The sequence below is a fragment of the Rattus norvegicus genome, chromosome 3 (assembly GCF_036323735.1).
Source record: "Rattus norvegicus strain BN/NHsdMcwi chromosome 3, GRCr8, whole genome shotgun sequence".
Classification (NCBI taxonomy): Eukaryota; Metazoa; Chordata; class Mammalia; order Rodentia; family Muridae; genus Rattus; species Rattus norvegicus.
The window spans coordinates 45,229,553-45,243,519 of record NC_086021.1 but is presented as its reverse complement, the minus strand read 5'-3'; the positions used below and the strand labels follow the sequence as shown (position 1 = coordinate 45,243,519).

General features: G+C 35.1%; 1 protein-coding gene across 6 annotated transcripts in view; it reads left to right on the top strand.

The window, feature by feature from the left end:
* The window catches only part of Lrp1b (LDL receptor related protein 1B), a 2,121,147-nt gene that overhangs the window by 1,881,628 nt on the left and 225,552 nt on the right, over positions 1–13,967 (top strand). For all 6 annotated transcript variants that reach the window (XR_010064783.1, XM_063284873.1, XM_063284870.1 and 3 more), the window contains one exon: positions 13,254–13,442. Coding sequence is in view for 5 of the 6 variants with exons in the window: in XM_063284873.1 (XP_063140943.1) it covers positions 13,254–13,442 (189 nt within the window). In the remaining variant the exon portion in view is untranslated. The remainder of the gene's footprint in view (positions 1–13,253; positions 13,443–13,967) is intronic.

The window sequence follows — 13,967 nt, the reverse complement described above, 5'->3', positions numbered from 1 at the left end:
TCCTTTAGGGTCTGGGTTAACTCACTTAGGATGCTATTCTCAAGTTCTATCCATTTGACTGTTAAATTCATGAAGTCCTTGTTTTTAATGGCTCAGTAGCATTCCATTGTGTGGATGAACTGCATAATATGTATCCATTTTTGTTTGAGAGGCATCTAGGTTGTTGCCACTTTCTGGCTATTATAAATAAAGCTGTTGTGAATAGGTATCTGTGTGATATGGCATAATTAGGTATATTTCTAAGTGAGCTGTATCTTGGCCTTCAGGTAGAACTCTTCTCAATTTCATGAAATGTGCCAGGTTGATTTCGAGAGTGATTGTACAAATTTTTACTCCCATCAGCAGTAGTGGAATCTTCCTTAAGCTCCACATTCTTATTAGCAGATGCTATTGTTTGGGTTTTTGATTTTAACCATTCTCATTGGTGTAGTATGGAATTTCAAGGTCACTTTGATTTGCATTTCCCTGATGAATTAGGATGTTGAAGATGCCTTTAAGTGCTTCTTGGCCAGTTGAATTTCCTCTGTCAAAATTCTCAGTATAGCTCTCTATCCAGTTTTTAAATTGTGTTATTTGGTTTATTGTCACACTTCTTCAGTTCTTTATATAATTTGTATCTAAGCCCTCTCTCAGATGTAGGGTTGTTGAAGTTCTTTCCCCAATGTGTAGGCTGCAATTTTATCTTATTGAAGCTTTTCAGTTTCATAAAATCTCATTTATTAATTGCAGTTTTTAGTTCCTTAGTCATTCTGTTCAGAAAGTTGTCTCCTGTGCCAATGTGTTCAAGGTTTTTCCGCACTTTCTCATCTATGAGATATAGTGTATATGGTTTTATGTTGCTACCTTTGATCCATTTGGACTTGGGTTTTATACAGGGTGATAAATATGGATCTATTTGCATTATTCTACGTGCAGACATGCAGTTTCACCAGTACCATTAGTTGAAGATGCTCTCCCTTTTCTGTTGTATTCTTTCTTCATCAAAATTCAAGTGTCTATAGGTGTGTGGGTTTATTTCTGGGACTTCATCTTGATTCCATTTATCAGGCTGTCTGATACTTCACCAATACCATGCAGTTTTTATTATTATTTCTCTATAATACAGCTTGAAAGGAGAGATGTTGATACCCCCAAATGTTCTTTTACTGTACCAGATTGTTTTAGCTATCCTGGTTTTATTGTTGTTGTTAGTTTTCCACATAAAGTTGACAGTTTGTCTTTAAAGTTCTGTAAAGAATTTTGTGGGAATATTGATAGGAACTGCATATAACCTCTAGATAGGTTTTGGTAAGGAGGGCATTTTTACTATGTTAATCCTGTGGATCCACGAGATCTTTCCATCTTCTGAAATCTTCAATTTCTTCCTTCAAAGACTCAAATTTTCTGTCATATGAGTCTTTCACTTGGTTAGAGTTACACTACAAAATTTTATATTATTTGTGACTATTGTGAAGGCTGTTGTTTCCTTGTTTTTTTCAGCCCATTTATTGTTTGTAAGAAGGAGGGCTACTGCTTTATGTTTGTTTGTTAATTTTTTATCCATCTACTTTCTTGAGGTTGTTTTTCAGCTATAGGAGCTCTTTTGTAGAGTGGTTGGTTTCACTTATGTAGACTATCGTACCATCTGTGATTAGTGACACTTTCACTTCTTCCTTTCCAGTTCCTTCTTCCTTTAGAATTTGTCTCACCTTGACCTTCTCTAGCTGTCTTAATTCTCTAGCAACAAAAGCTATTCAGGAGCCTGAAGAGATAGAGAGAGAGTGGACAGCCTTGTCTTATCTTTGATTTTAGTGAAATTGCTTTAAGTTTCTTTCCATTTAATTTTATGTTGGCTATTGGCTTATTGTATATTGCTTTTATTGTGCTTATATATGTGCCTTGTATTGCTGATCTCTTCATGACTTTTAACCTTAGGGGGTATTGGGTTCTGTCAAAGTCCCTTTTCGTGTATAATGAGATGATCATAATTTTTTCTTTCAGTTTCTTTATATGGTGGATTATACTGATAGATTATCATATATTAAATCAACTCTGAATTCCTGGGATGAAGCCGATTTGGTCATGGTGGAAGAAGTTTTTGATAAGTTCTTGGATTAGATTTAAGAATATTTTATTGAGTATTTTTACATCAAGGTTCATAAGGGAGATTGGTCTGAAACCCACTTTCTTTGTTGAGTCTTTGTGTGGTTTAAATATCATGGTGACAATGGCCTCTTAGAATGCATTTGGCAATGTTCCTTTTGTTTCTGTTTTGTGGAATATTTTAAGGTACTGGTTTTAGCTCTCCTTTGAAAGCCTGATAGAATTCTGTCCCTAGCCCAGGGCTGTTTGTGGTTGGGAGGCTTATAATAACTGCTTCTATTTCTTTACATCATAGGATTGTTTATTTGTTTATGGGATCTGATTTAAATTTGGTATGTGGTATCATCTATCTAGAAAATCATCCACTTTCTTTATGTTTTCCAATGTTATGGACTAGGCTTTTGATGCAGGACTTAATGAGTTTTTCAATTTCCTCCATGTCTGTTGTCTCTCTCGTCACTCCTGGTTTGGCTAATTTGGATGCTGTCTTTGCCTTTTCATTTGTTTGGCTAAGGTTTTGTCTATCTTGATGCTTTTCTCAAAGAAGCAGCCCTAGGTTTTGTTGATTCTTTGTGTAGTTCTCTTTGTTCTAACTGATTGATTTTAGTTGGGATATTTCTTGCTGTCTATTCTTTGGTGTATTTGCTTCTTCTTTGTCTAGAGCTTTCAGGTATACATTTAAACCGAATTGAAGACATTTAATGCTATAAACTTTCCTCAGAACTATTTTCATTATGTCATATACGTTTTGGCATTTTTTTATTTTCATTGAATTCTAGAAAGTTTTGATTTCTTTCTTTATTTCTTCTTTGATCCAGTGATGGTTCAGTAGATAGTTGTTCATTTTACATGAGTTTATAAGCATTCTATTGTTTTTGTTGTCACTGAAGTACAGTTTTAAATCATGGTGATCTAATAAGCAAGGGGTTATTTCAGTTTACTCGAATCAGCTGAGGTTTGTTTTGTGACCAATTATATGGTCAATTTTAGAAAAGGATACATGAGGTGATGAGAAGAAACTATATTTTTTTTCTGTTGGGGTAAAATACTTTGTAGATATCTCTTAGGTCCATTTAACTTATATCTCTTAGTTTCATTATTTCTCTATTTAGTTTGGTTTGCATGACTGGTCCATTGGTGCAAATAGGATGTTGAAATCTCCCATGATTTTTTTATTGATTTTTTTTATTTAATACATTTCTGTTATCCCCCTTCCCAGTTAAACCCCCTATGCCCTCTTCCACCCCCTGCTTCTATGAGGGTGCTCTCTCACCCACACACCCACTCCTGCCTCACCACCCTAACATTACCCTATACTGGGTCATCCACTGAACCAAGGGGCTCCCTTCCTATTGATGCCAGATAAGAAAATCCTCTGCTACATATGCAGCTGGAGCCATGGGTTCCTACATGTGTACACTTTGTTTGATGTTTTAGTCCCTGGGAGCTTGGGGGAGGGGGGTCTGGTTGGTTGATATCATTGTTATTCCTATGGGATTGTTAACCCCTTTAGCTCCTTATGCTAAAGCTCCCATGCTTAGTCCAGTGCTTAGCTGCATGTATCCTCATCTGTATTGGTCAGGCTCTGGCAGAGCTTCTCAGGGGACAGCTATACCAGGATCCTGTCAGCAAGCACTTCTTGGCATCAGCAATAACATCTGGGTTTGGTGTCTACAAATGGGATGGATCCCTAGATGGGGCAGTCTATGGATGGCCTTTCCTTCAGTTTCTGCTCCACTCTTTGTACGTGCATTTCCTTTAGACAGGAGCATTCTGGCTTAATATTTTTGATATGGATGGGTGGCCCCAACTCTCAAATGGGGGCCATGATTAACCTCTGGGTATGATCTCTACAGGTTCTCTCTCCCCTTTGTTGGGTGTTTTCAGCTAATGTCATCCCTGTTGGGTACTTGGAAACTTGTGGATCCCTGGCATCTGGAACTTTCTAGTGGCTAACCAGTTTCCCATTTCCCACTGGTGTATACCTCAATTCACTTTTCTGACCCTCTGTACTTCGCTCCAGTCTCCTCCCACCCCTGATCCTGCTCTCCTTTCCTATTTTCCTCCTCTCTCTCTGTCCCACATTCTTCCTTCCCACTACCTCTCCTGATTATTTTCTTCTCCCTTCTGAGTAGGACTGAAGCATGCATACTTTGGTCTTCCTTCGTCAGGGGTTTCATATGTTTTGTGAGTTTTATCATGGGTATTCTGAGCTTTTTTTGTTAATATCCACTTATTAGTATTTACATACTATGCATGTTTTTCTGTGATAGGGTTACCTCACTCAGGATGATATTTTCTAGTTCCATCCATTGTCTATGAATTTTTTGAAGTTATTGTTTTTAATAGCTGAGAATTGTGTGTCATATTTTCTGTGTCCATTTCTCTCTTGAGGGACATCTGAGTTGTTTCCAGCTTCTGGCTATTATAAATAAGGCTGCTATGAACATAGTAGAGCTTGTGTCCTTGTTATATGTTGGAGCATCTTTTGAGTATATGCCCAGTCCTGATATAGCTGGATCTGTAGGTAGTATCACATCCAATTTTTTGAGGAACCACTAGACTGATTTCCAGAGTGGTTGCACCAGCTTGCAATCCTACCAGCAATGAAGAAGTGTTCCTCTTTCACCACATCCTTGCCAGCATCTGCTGTCACATGAATTTTTAATCTTAGCCATTCTGAGTGATGTGAGGTGGAATCTCAGGGTCGTTTTGATCTCATGTCCCTGCTAACTAAGAATATTGAACATTTATTTAGGTACATTCCTCTGGGAAAAGTGCACTTTTTCCAGAAAGTGTTTATTGCTCTTATAGCCCTGGTAAATGGACTAGTGAATCAGCTTTCTGAGAATCCTGGGCCATGTATGCTTCTGTAGCTCTATGAATTACACATCTTACTATCTGTTTTGGAGAGAGTCCTACAATTTTAGGTAAATAGGAACACAATACTGTTTAGTGATTAGGTGTTCAATATTTTAAACATCTTCCAGAAATATATTTCTAGGGGCAGATGAATTACATAGCAGTTAAGAGTATTTACTGATGTTACAAAGGACCAAGTTTAGTTCCCATAGCCACATGTGGGGTCATAAACCTCTGATGTGTAATTAAAATTTTAGAGGATCCAACACACTTTATGATCTATAGAGATATAAGTTATATATGTAATACATGTAGATGCATACAGTCAATAAGCTTAAACATTTTAGACGTGTAGAATGTCATAACCTTTACATGTATAGATAGGTTAGAAACCACATGTCCATGTAACTTAGAATCCTCATTTAAAATGTCAGAATATAATAGAAATTCATAAATATGCCTTTGTCAAGTTTATGTCAGTGGTGCTTTTCTTGTTTCAGGGATTATAGTCGTATTATCATGAGAAGATGCATTGAGGAAAAGTTTAATTTTAAACATAATATATTATAATTTTTATATTTTTATTCATAACACTGTAGGAAAGATTACATTTATTCTTTTCTTTTTTATAATAATAATAGTTTATTTATTTATTTGTTTTCATCTTTATTAACTTGGGTATTTCTAATTTACATTTCAATTGTTATTCCCTTTCCCGATTTCCAGGCCAACATCCCCCTAACTTTTTCTCCTCCCCTTCTCTATGGGTGTTCCCCTCCCAATCCTCCCCTCATTACCGCCCTCCCCCCAACAATCCCGTTTACTGAGGGTTCAGTCTTGGCAGGACCAAAGGCTTCCCCTTCCACTGGTGCTCTTACTAAGCTATTCATTGCTACCTATGAGGTTGGAGTCCAGGGTCAGTCCATGTATAGTCTTTCAGTAGTGGCTTAGAAGCTCTGGTTGGTTGGCATTGTTGGTCATATGGGGTCTCAAACCACTTCAAGCTCTTTCAGTCCTTTCTCTGATTCCTTCAGCGGGATCCCATTCTCAGTTCAGTAGTTTAATGATGGCATTCGCCTATGTATTTGCTGTATTCTGGCTGTGTCTCTCAGGACAGATCTACATCTGGTTCCTGTCGGCCTTCACTTCTTTGCTTCATCCATCTTACCTAGTTTGGTGGCTGTCTATGTATGGGCCACATGTTGGGCAGACTCTGAATGGGTGTTCCTTCTGTCTCTGTTCTAAACTTTGCCTCCCTATTTCATGCCAAGGGTATTCTTGTTCCCCTTTTAAAGAAGGAGTGAAGCATTCACATTTTGCTCATCCTTTTTGAGTTTCATGTGTTCTGTGCATCTAGGGTAAATTGAGCATTTGGGCTAATATCCACTTATCAATGAGGGCATACCATGTGTGTTTTTCTGTGATTGGGTTACCTCACTCAGGATGATATTTTCCAGTTCCCTCTATTTGCCTATGAATTTCATAAGGTCATTGTTTTTGACAGCTGAGTAATATTCCATTGAGTAGATGTACCACATTTTCTGTTTCCATTCCTCTGTTCAAGGGCATCTAGGTTCTTTCCAGCTTCTGGCTATTATAAATAAGGCTGTTAAGGTTTACATTTATTTGTAGAATTTTGTTTGAGGTCTCAAATTACTGAAAAGACCATATTTGACTCATATCATGATAATTTAAAAACAAGTAAGAAAGAATAATGTATCTTTTTTTATAACCAATATTCCCAATGTATGTCAGGACTCTCTGCCAGCTGAGATGAGAAGGTAGACAAAATAATACACAAAATGCTAGATAAAGATGTACCATAAATTCCTTCCACCTTTTCTGAATGGCTTAATTTAAAATATTTCTGAATATAACAACAGTTTCTATACTTGTCATTACAAATAAGATACATTACAACAATTTAAACATGTAATATTCCAGTACTGATTGCTGCTTTAAGGAGCCAATTAGAATGCTATTGAAAAGTGTCCAAAGGCACCTCCTGTAATAGAATTCCAGGCAGAATTTGTTTAAGTTTGTCTATGCTCTAAGATATTTGCTGAAATTAAGAAGTTTATTTTGGTTACAAAGTGTTCTCCCTGAAAAAAAAATGCTTCTTGTTTATCTGATAGCTGTTCAATATCCTGATATTCCTAAGCATCGTGCAGCCTTAGTGTTCTTAGAATTTCTCAAGACTTTTATTTCTTTAGAACATTAAACTTTGGATTCATTGACTTGAAATTTATTATTTAGAACTGTTACTTAACAGTAAGCAATTCTGCATAAAGGGCAAAGAAAAACATTATAAGGGAGAATAATAAATACATACGTTAGAGAATTTAAGGCTAAAATTATCTTTAAAAATGATTATACAAGCAACTCTAATGGGGGCATGACATTGGCAAGGGAGGGCTGACGTCGCCCTGAGGTTCCCTTGCTGTGCAGTTGTGCTGTCTCATGCTGTTCTCTGTAACTGCCTCTGCCCTCATTTTCTGAAGTTCCGTGCTGTCTGGATATTTTCTCACCTACCCACCATTCTCATGAATTAGGAAATGTGTTCTTCCCACCCACTGGCCATTTTCAGAAATACTTCATTTTCTCTTGCGTGATAAACCATTATTATTGTAACTAATTTCAGCTTCTCCTTCACACTCTGTGCATTTCCCCCATTCTTTTAAGTCACATTTCATACCGTTTAATGCTAAATATCTTCTGACTTGTTTCAATCGTTTTGGCTGTCATGATAAGCTATTGTAATGTACGCCACATCTTCATACTTATATTCATACTTTTCTAGAAAGATACTAAGTTAAAAATTATATTGAGGGATTTTAGAATGTGGAACTAGTGATGTTCTCTGCTAAAAAATTGTTGTTTTGGTCTAGTTAAATATTTTGAACATTTCCAAAGACTGCTGTTGTGTATTGACCCTGAAAGATACATTAGATAACATAGTAAATGTGAAATATAAATTATATGCTCTATTTTTCCCACATGTGAGCATTTACCCTAGTCTACTTCTGGAAAGTTGATACTTTAATTGTATTACCAAAGTGCTTTAGGATTTGGGTTTAACTTAGTTTTACTTCACTGACAGAATATTTGATTATATATAAGAGAAAACGTTTGATACATTTTTTCTCCATTATCTCTCTATGCCATATTAATCTAACAGTGGACACTCCTATTCTTGTTTGGTTCATTTTCTCTCAGCAGTGTTTTTAGATAGAGATAAAAGAAAAAATTCTATACCTTACGCATGTCCACTATAGAGAAGAAAGTGCCTTTGATAAAATGACTGTTTTGCCTCAGAAAAGGTGCATATTGTAATAGAGATTTAGTGTAGATTAAACTCAAGGAGAAAGGCAAAAGTCCTATAGAGTATTTCAAGTGTGGAGGTGCATGCTCTTTATGTTCATGGCATTGAAAATAAGGAAATTGGAAGTGTCTTACAGTATATTAGGAAAGGACAATTCGATTTGAAAAGTTGGTCACCATTACCATATTAGGAGATCAGTCTTTCAAATGTATTCATTTATAAAGAAAGAGCAAGCGTAATCTAACCAGGTAATTTTATTCAGTTGTTTCTGAACAATACAAAAGGCATAATCAATAAAGGCACATGGCATTATTCAATAAGGATAAAAATGAATCATGATCTTTAGTTCTCCTTTAACTTGATTACATTGTAAAATAAGGCATAATCTGGTGATTGTCCTATCTAACTTTGTTTTATCTTAGAAACTGATAAAGGCTTATAGGTATTTCTACCTAATAAATTTAAAGGCTGTGAGTTGCCACAGTTATTTCTTCTTGCTGTACAATCACCATCACAAAAATGACTTGTAAAAGAAAATGGTTATTGGGAATCAAAGTTCCGTAGGGTTAAAGTCCATGGCCACCATTAAGTGGATCATGATAGCAGGCATGGCACTGGAGCAGTAGCTGAGTCCTTACATCTGATCCATAACCAGGCGCAGAAAGAAAGAACTATTTGGGAATGGCCAGGGGCTATTTGAACCTCAGAGCCTTCCCTCACTAACACACCTCCTCCTGTCAGACCACACCTCCTAATCATTCCCAAGTAGTTCACCAACTGGGAGACCAGCATTCAATATATGAACTTAGGAGGATACTCACATTCAAACTGCAACATAAGTATAAAACAATTTAAAAATAGAACTTAAAGATAATAAAGCAAGTGGACATGAATACAAATCCCCAACACACACTTTAAAACCTGTAATTCTAGAATCAATCAGTTGTACAGGTGGAGGTCAGATCTCTCTAGCAAACCTTCATAGATAAACAGTCACCTTCAGTGTAGTGAGAAAACCTGTCACAAAACTTAAGGTAGAAAGTAATAGAGAAAATACCGCCATTGTCCTCTGGTATTTGCATGCATTTGCACACATACAACACACACACATGGGCAAACTCACTATATAAAACACACATACAATAAATGGTGTCAGTAAATAATGAAAATAGTACTTGAATGCAAAAAGTCATTGCTACAGGAGAAATAAGAGGCTAATCATGACTTGCTAGAAGAATATCTATCCACTTGGTATGGTGGAACAAATCAAGGCAATTCTGTGAGCATCCCAATGTACCCTCCATAACACTGTGGGGTTTTTCAAAAGAAAAATTTTTTATACTTTTTGTTCCTTTATCTTTAAAGTCATATCAAAACTATGAAATTGGGATGGTGCTATTAAGAATCATATTCATTTAACTTGTTATCCAGAAGTAGTCTAGAATATTATGTCAGTGTTTCAAGCATCAAGACTGTAAAAATGGCAGAAGCACAACTTGCAGCCATCTTTTCACATTTTCTTTGGTATGATATAACTATGTCTATTCTCAAAATTAACTGACAGTGAAAACTGCAAAGTTAGTATTACTTTGATATTGATCTTTGCCACATATCAATAATATTCTTCTGAAATATATAGTTAAGGAAATATGAATTGAAGACTAGTGCCTGAGCAGACTAATGGAAACATTTCTCTAGACAATGCCAGTGTCATCCAGTATTGAATAGAAACAACCATAGACATGGTTTTAAATATATAATAATCATCCATTAAGGTACTGCTCATCTATCATTTACATTTTTCTGTCTTTCTTGTGTGACCTTTAAATATCTAAAGATAAAAGATTCATTAAATTTACCTTTCTGATTGCTTTCTTATTTAGCCAGAGGTTATAATTAATATATATATATATTCATTCTATATTTGTATTTAAAAGGACAGATACATAATTTTATGAAAATATTGCTACTTTTGCCCATAAATTTTATTCCATATTGCTTTCTTAGAGTTTGTTCAGTGTTCCCTTCTCATTCTGAGGCTATTCAGACCAGACAGATGAATCTCACACTGTATGGTAGAGGAATATTTCATCTTTATTTCCCATTCTTTGCTTGATTTCTGTTGGTGGGGTTTGTGGCCCTGTCAGTGTCATAACTCCTGAAAATGTCAGCTTGGTGAGCTAGGTCAGATCAGATGGATTGATACGTTTTTTTCCCTTAAAAGCCTAGTTGGGTTTTTTGGCTTCACTTTTTATGTACCCAGCGGTAGTATTTGATGGTGTTTGAGAAGAAAGTGTATTTACCAAATGGGAGATTTAGAATTTGATTATAAAGCAAACAGTGCCAATTTTGTACTTCAGTGCCAAACAGAAAATTGAAACAAAAAGAAAGACAGTTTGAGAAAATAAACTATTTCTTCATTTTGACCTGGATTTTCTATGTGCTCAGCACAATTTAGCGACATGTTATCCATTGGAAAGAAGACATTATTTTGCTGAAGTAATAGATGTTTAATTTTTATCAAATTTTATGAGTATACACTCACAGGCTACCCCTATGGTTCTCCCCTTTTAATCAAACACTATTTGTTATGCTTGGTGGCAAGCATATGGGCTTACTAAGCAAATGGGCTTAGTCATTTCATGGGTCAGATGCTCATACATTTATGGTAACTATTTAATAATAAAATTTCTAAATATGGTATTGCTTATCTAGTTGTCCAGTAATTTGTCGACATCTGGAGGTCACCTGAACTTTCATGAACTTTTTCATGAACTTTTGGTTTTCTTGCTCTGACAGCTCCATCCTCCTAAGAGCAGAACAGAGATGGTGAAGTGCTGAGATCTTAGCAGCAGAGAAATGATTTACATTCAAAACCCAGTTTGTTATTTACTCATTTTGATCACATCTTTGTATGGTCAAGTATTGAGAAGAAGAATATTTCACAATAGATAATGGGCAATATTAGATGAGATAATATTTACAAAAGAGTTTTGGCAACATTAGATAAAATAAAATGTATAAAGTTATTACCCCACTGCGGTATTGAAATGCTCAGTTTTCTTTGTATTTAGGGCTGAAAGATGTGTGTTGAATCAAAAATTGCTAGTTTAGGGTAGTTCTAAAGTACCCAGATATTTAGTAGTATAAATAAGTGACAGTTCTAAATATTGAGAATAATAATACTACTTTCAAAATACTAGTTGATGTTAGTTTACTAATTTTATCAATAATCTTGTCTTTCCACAGACGTTGATTGAATCTCTGTAGACTGGGAGTTTAAAGTAATGATTAACTTTGAGCCCATAGTAATGATATAATTAATTTCTTCAAGTTCAAATATATATAAAATTAATATTTCTATGCATTTGAAAATATGTATGACAGATTGAGAAACTTTCAAATAAAGTTGAATGTATACACCATAATTTACCCAATTATTATTTTTTTTAATTTAAAGCAGAGGAAGGACACTGGAGTAGTTTGTACAGGTAGCTTACATCAGTCCTTATAGTTAAGTGTGCTTTTCATTCTTCTACTCAACCTGACATATCTTATTTAGACGTGTGTTCTGTTTAAATAACACAAGTTACAGGAAGAGGTAAGTTCCAAGGACAAAGACAACTAACATTGAGATTTAGAAATGCCTAATGTTTCTGAAATTCTTACAAATTCTACCTTTTTTCATATACACAGTATCTTGTCCACATTCAATTTTTATAGAACCCATATTTCTGATAATAAGTGATTTTATCTGAAGGTTCTTTAATCTCATGCTCTTTCTTTTGTTTGTGACTGAATCAGAGTAAATTCTCAGATTCCATTTGATTTATCTTAAACTCAATACACCAGAGTTTTAAAATGCTTACTTCTTTTACAACACAAATTTATCCTGCCTTATATTTCAAAAGATGCCTTATATTTCCATGAACATAATAAATTGTACTAAAACTCTGATATTCTTCAGTTGCTACTGAACAGGTCAAAGATTAATTTTTCGTCATCAAATCTAATAATGAAAAAATGGTATTACAATAGTTGCTTCAGTTAACTTTCTCTTGTGACATTAAATACTTAAATACTCAAGATGTTAGCATTTTTGTACATATCTCAATTTTTCTTTCTCTGAAATTGATTATTTGACAAATTTGAGAATTCAGGAGCTGAAAAAAAATCTACTATCATTTGCAAAGTATTTTGGGACTGAAGGATTTGAACACACACCAGACAATTCTTCATCAAAATATTCTTCTCAGAAAGAAAAACCTGGGCAACACCATAGGAATCTTTACACTTGTGTGCCACCAGGACTCTATGTGGCCACATTTTGATGGCCAATCAGTGTTTATATTTAAATACTCTTTTATAATGAATGTCATAATTAAAGAATAATTTAAATCAGCAGCCAAGTGGCTGTATATACTTTTTCTTCACTCTTACATCATCTTGAGGTAAAAACAAGCACAAAATCTCAATGACTTAAATGAACTAACATGCTTTGTAATTGCTTCCTGACATTCTACTTTCAGTCAGTAGACCATTTCATCTCTGAAATGTTAGGTAATCATTTTATCTGGCAAAAGCTAATCAATGAACTTTAAGGAAGAAATTCAAAACCTACTAGACGTACAGACACCACACACACACACACACACACACACACACACACACACACACACTCACATTCAGTGTCCATATTTTAAATTCAATGATTTTTGGATACTACTCATTTCCTATAAAGGTGAGCTTGATAACACTCATTTTTCTTCCCAGTTGTTAAACCAAGCCAAATATGAGAATAGTGAACCCTAGTGCCCACTCTTGCATTCTCTTACCCAGTAATAAAGAACCTTGCCAACCTGACAGGTTGTCATAGCAATTATTCAGAAGCTCTGTAGCAGTAGTATCTGTCTGCCCATGTAGTACTGAATATTTTAACTGGCAGTCTTCCAAGACTGAACATTAATCTTACCATCTCCTATTACAGTCCCTAATCAAGATATCCCAGGGGTGATTGCACTAACATTGTTTGAAGACTACATCTACTGGACTGATGGGAAAACCAAGTCACTCAGCCGTGTCCATAAAACCTCGGGAGCAGACAGACTTTCACTGATTTACTCATGGCATGCCATCACAGATATCCAGGTGTATCATTCTTATAGACAACCTGATGGTAATTATTCTTTCCATGTTTCCATAATGCATCAACATCTTCCAGTAACATTTCATTTTTTATTATTTCAAGGTTAATTATAATTTCATTCTTGATAAGAATGATCAGATATCATTGTTTAGTTTTATTTTATTGAATAAAGCCAGTTCACGTCAAGTGCTTCTATTGAAGGGTGTGATTAGATGATCGATAATAGTAGAAAGACATAGGGATTTGTTCAAACCATACTAAACTGTGTTGAAAACAATGTATGTAGTCAGAGAAGTGAAAGATTGGGTCATTAGAATAATTCATTACTTTCGAGTTACAGGGTTCCTAGTTTCCAGAACTCGGGTTACAAAGAATTCTATTTCAGTAGTTTGGAAAATTGGAAATATTTAATATGCCTCATAAGATTCTACAAAACCATGTGGTATAAATATCTGATTGCTTTCCTGTACTAAAAGGCGAAATGCCCTGATTTTTGTGGTAGTTCATCATCTCACTTCTTTATTTCACATTTATATTTCTGATCATATGTATTAT